The sequence below is a fragment of the Coregonus lavaretus genome, assembly GCF_964263955.1.
Source record: "Coregonus lavaretus genome assembly, contig: HAP1_SCAFFOLD_6017, whole genome shotgun sequence".
NCBI lineage: Eukaryota > Metazoa > Chordata > Actinopteri > Salmoniformes > Salmonidae > Coregonus > Coregonus lavaretus.
The window spans coordinates 10,001-15,000 of record NW_028157865.1 but is presented as its reverse complement, the minus strand read 5'-3'; the positions used below and the strand labels follow the sequence as shown (position 1 = coordinate 15,000).

Here is a 5,000-nt window from a genome sequence, read left to right as displayed (position 1 = left end):
AACATTAACATTACTTTCCTCTAGACACCCTAAAACACCAGGCAGAACATTAACATTACTTTCCTCTAGACACCCTAAAACACCAGGCAGAACATTAACATTACTTTCCTCTCCACTAGACACCCTAAAACACCAGGCAGAACATTAACATTACTTTCCTCTCCACTAGACACCCTAGAACACCAGGCAGAACATTAACATTACTTTCCTCTCCTCTAGACACCCTAAAACACCAGGCAGAACATTAACATTACTTTCCTCTCCACTAGACACCCTAAAACACCAGGCAGAACATTAACATTACTTTCCTCTAGACACCCTAAAACACCAGGCAGAACATTAACATTACTTTCCTCTCCACTAGACACCCTAAAACATCAGGCAGAACATTAACATTACTTTCCTCTAGACACCCTAAAACACCAGGCAGAACATTAACATTACTTTCCTCTCCACTAGACACCCTAAAACACCAGGCAGAACATTAACATTACTTTCCTCTCCTCTAGACACCCTAAAACACCAGGCAGAACATTAACATTACTTTCCTCTCCTCTAGACACCCTAAAACCCCAGGCAGAACATTAACATTACTTTCCACTAGACACCCTAAAACACCAGGCAGAACATTAACATTACTTTCCTCTCCTCTAGACACCCTAAAACACCAGGCAGAACATTAACATTACTTTCCTCTAGACACCCTAAAACACCAGGCAGAACATTAACATTACTTTCCTCTCCACTAGACACCCTAAAACACCAGGCAGAACATTAACATTACTTTCCTCTCCTCTAGACACCCTAAAACACCAGGCAGAACATTAACATTACTTTCCTCTAGACACCCTAAAACACCAGGCAGAACATTAACATTACTTTCCTCTCCTCTAGACACCCTAAAACACCAGGCAGAACATTAACATTACTTTCCTCTCCACTAGACACCCTAAAACACCAGGCAGAACATTAACATTACTTTCCTCTCCTCTAGACACCCTAAAACACCAGGCAGAACATTAACATTACTTTCCTCTCCTCTAGACACCCTAAAACACCAGGCAGAACATTAACATTACTTTCCTCTCCTCTAGACACCCTAAAACACCAGGCAGAACATTAACATTACTTTCCTCTCCTCTAGACACCCTAAAACACCAGGCAGAACATTAACATTACTTTCCTCTCCTCTAGACACCCTAAAACACCAGGCAGAACATTAACATGACTTTCCTCTAGACACCCTAAAACACCAGGCAGAACATTAACATTACTTTCCTCTCCACTAGACACCCTAAAACACCAGGCAGAACATTAACATTACTTTCCTTTCCTCTAGACACCCTAAAAACACCAGGCAGAACATTAACATTACTTTCCTCTCCACTAGACACCCTAAAACACCAGGCAGAACATTAACATTACTTTCCTCTCCTCTAGACACCCTAAAACACCAGGCAGAACATTAACATTACTTTCCTCTCCTCTAGACACCCTAAAACACCAGGCAGAACATTAACATTACTTTCCACTCCTCTAGACACCCTAAAACACCAGGCAGAACATTAACATTACTTTCCTCTCCACTAGACACCCTAAAACACCAGGCAGAACATTAACATTACTTTCCACTAGACACCCTAAAACACCAGGCAGCCAGTGTTGCGTCCCAAATGGCACCCTGTGCCTTTAATAGTGCACTACTTTTGACCAGGGCACATGTGGTCTCTGGTAAATAAAGTGGGGAATAGGCTGCCATTTGTGATGCAGGCAGCACTGTGCTGGGGTGGCAGATTGCTGCTGCTATTGTTTGTTTGCCTGGTGTGTCTGTGTGTGTGTGTGTGTTCTGTGATTGTGTTGTCTGTGTGTGTTCTGTGATTGCGTTGTGTGTGTGTGTGTTCTGTGATTGCGTTGTGTGTGTGTGTGTGTTCTGTGATTGCGTTGTGTGTGTGTGTGTGTGTGTTCTGTGATTGCGTTGTGTGTGTGTGTGTGTGTGTTCTGTGATTGCGTTGTGTGCGTGTGTGTTCCTTGCTTCTGGCGTTGTTGATAGAAGGTAAATGTTTTGAGCGGACGGTGAAGAGAGAGAGAGAGAGAGCGAGCCGGCAGGGACAGGCAACACAACCAGCTGCCTCAGCGTCGACCGCTGTCCCCCCCCACGCCGTAGCGCCGCTCCCGATTGGCTGCCTGGCGTCGGCATTAACTGAGACGTGCGACCTCTCCTCCGGCCCTTATGAATTATTCGCCACGAAGCATTCTACAATATTTTACTCAAGTGGACAACTCATTTAAATATTGAATGCGTACATGGCCGACTAGTCTATAGCTATCTACGGCTGAGGCCGGGCGTCACGATGCTTAGCTTACCGGCAATATCTCTCTGAGGCCGGAGCGAATAAACTCATTCCTGATGTGAAGCCTGAAGTCCAGCTCATCTGGAGATGTCACCAGCGCATTGATGAGCTGCATACAGGCCACCTAGAATACACAAACAGAGAGATAACATTCAGAACAGCTCATTCAGACAGGGATGGAGGGAGAGAGAGAGGGGGAGACAGAGGGAGAGAGGGGGAGACGGAGGGAGAGAGGGGGAGACAGAGGGAGAGAGGGGGAGACGGAGGGAGAGAGGGGGAGACAGAGGGAGAGAGGGGGAGACAGAGGGTGAGGGAGTCGTGTGTGTGTGTGTGTGTGTGTGCGTGCGTCCAGCAGAAGTGAGTTGGGTGAACAGCGTGGGTCCCTGCTCTCTAAATGAGCCCTCTCCTAAAGGAAACCAGGAGACCAGAACTAATGCATCTCTATTTTTACTGTAGTCTCTAACTCTCAGAGTTGCCTTCAATATGAATGCGACAACAGCCTACAGACCCTCCCTTCCTGCACAAAGACATGTGTGTGAGTGTGTGTGTGTGTGTGTGTGTGTGTGTGTGTGTGTGTGTGTGTGTCTGACAGTCAGTTGGAGGGTGAAGCTCGGTCTTTTGGAAGATGTTCCTTCCTCCCCCATGTGAGCCCGTGGTGAAGCCTTTTCATGTGGAAACCTGGATAGATACGAGCTATTCAACTGGTCGGGAGAAAACATTACAATCAATTATTGAACCCTTATAACTGATGCAGTGGTGTGTGAAGCATGAAATAAGGGTGTGTGTGAGGGTGTGTGCGTGTGTGTGTGTGTGTGTGTGTGTGAGGGAGGGTGTGTGTGTGTGTGTGTGTGGGTGTGTGTGTGTGTGTGTGAGAGGGTGTGTGTGAGGGTGTGTGTGTGTGTGTGTGTGTGTGGGTGTGTGTGTGTGTGTGTGTGTGAGAGTGTGTGAGAGCGTGTGTGTGTGTGTGTGTGTGTGTGTGTGTGTGTGTGTGTGTGTGTTGACGCATGATGAGAGGATGTACACAGAGTTTTCTCAGGTTGATTTCGTTGTGATAAAGCCCATCTAGTCATTGTAGCAAGGCAGTCAAACATGGACATCATTGGACAAGCGGCATGGTAGAGTGACATCATCAGTGGCTGTGTATTAACTCCGGGAAGGATGGTCCACTATCTAATATGGCACAGGGGAGACATCATTTACATAAAGAGTGGACAGAGAGAGACCTTAGGAAGTGATGGGACTGAATAGAGAAGAACAGATAGGGGTTAGATAAGACTAAGTAGAGAACAGATAGGGGTTAGGTGAGACTAAGTAGAGAACAGATAGGGATTAGATGAGACTAAGTAGAGAACAGATAGGGGTTAGGTGAGACTAAGTAGAGAACAGATAGGGATTAGATGAGACTAAGTAGAGAACAGATAGGGGTTAGATAAGACTAAGTAGAGAACAGATAGGGGTTAGATAAGACTAAGTAGAGAACAGATAGGGATTAGATGAGACTAAGTAGAGAACAGATAGGGGTTAGGTGAGACTAAGTAGAGAACAGATAGGGATTAGATGAGACTAAGTAGAGAACAGATAGGGGTTAGGTGAGACTAAGTAGAGAACAGATAGGGATTAGATGAGACTAAGTAGAGAACAGATAGGGGTTAGGTGAGACTAAGTAGAGAACAGAGAGGGGTTAGATGAGACTAAGTAGAGAACAGATAGGGGTTAGATGAGACTAAGTAGAGAACAGATAGGGGTTAGATGAGACTAAGTAGAGAACAGATAGGGATTAGATAAGACTAAGTAGAGAACAGATAGGGGTTAGATGAGACTAAGTAGAGAACAGATAGGGGTTAGATAAGACTAAGTAGAGAACAGATAGGGGTTAGATGAGACTAAGTAGAGAACAGAGAGGGGTTAGATGAGACTAAGTAGAGAACAGATAGGGGTTAGATAAGACTAAGTAGAGAACAGATAGGGGTTAGATGAGACTGAATAGAGAAGAACAGATAGGGGTTAGGTGAGACTAAGTAGAGAACAGATAGGGGTTAGATGAGACTAAGTAGAGAACAGATAGGGGTTAGGTGAGACTAAGTAGAGAACAGATAGGGGTTAGGTGAGACTAAGTAGAGAACAGATAGGGGTTAGGTGAGACTAAGTAGAGAACATATAGGGGTTAGATGAGACTAAGTAGAGAACAGATAGGGGTTAGATGAGACTAAGTAGAGAACAGATAGGGGTTAGATGAGACTAAGTAGAGAACAGATAGGGGTTAGATGAGACTAAGTAGAGAACAGATAGGGGTTAGATGAGACTAAGTAGAGAACAGATAGGGGTTAGATGAGACTATGTAGAGAACAGATAGGGGTTAGGTGAGACTAAGTAGAGAACAGATAGGGGTTAGATGAGACTAAGTAGAGAACAGATAGGGGTTAGGTGAGACTAAGTAGAGAACAGATAGGGGTTAGATGAGACTAAGTAGAGAACAGATAGGGGTTAGATGAGACTAAGTAGAGAACAGATAGGGGTTAGATGAGACTATGTAGAGAACAGATAGGGGTTAGATGAGACTAAGTAGAGAACAGATAGGGGTTAGATGAGACTAAGTAGATAACATATAGGGGTTAGATGAGACTAAGTAGAGAACAGATAGGGGTTAGA

General features: G+C 44.8%; 1 protein-coding gene across 1 annotated transcript in view; it reads right to left on the bottom strand.

Moving 5' to 3' along the window:
- LOC311124798 (protein diaphanous homolog 3-like) overlaps positions 1-5,000 on the bottom strand; it is a gene marked incomplete at both ends in the record, with an annotated part of 31,466 nt that overhangs the window by 20,537 nt on the left and 5,929 nt on the right. Inside the window, one exon of the mRNA XM_084198894.1 lies at positions 2,365-2,475. Within this exon, the coding sequence (XP_084055020.1) occupies positions 2,365-2,475 (111 nt within the window). The remainder of the gene's footprint in view (positions 1-2,364; positions 2,476-5,000) is intronic.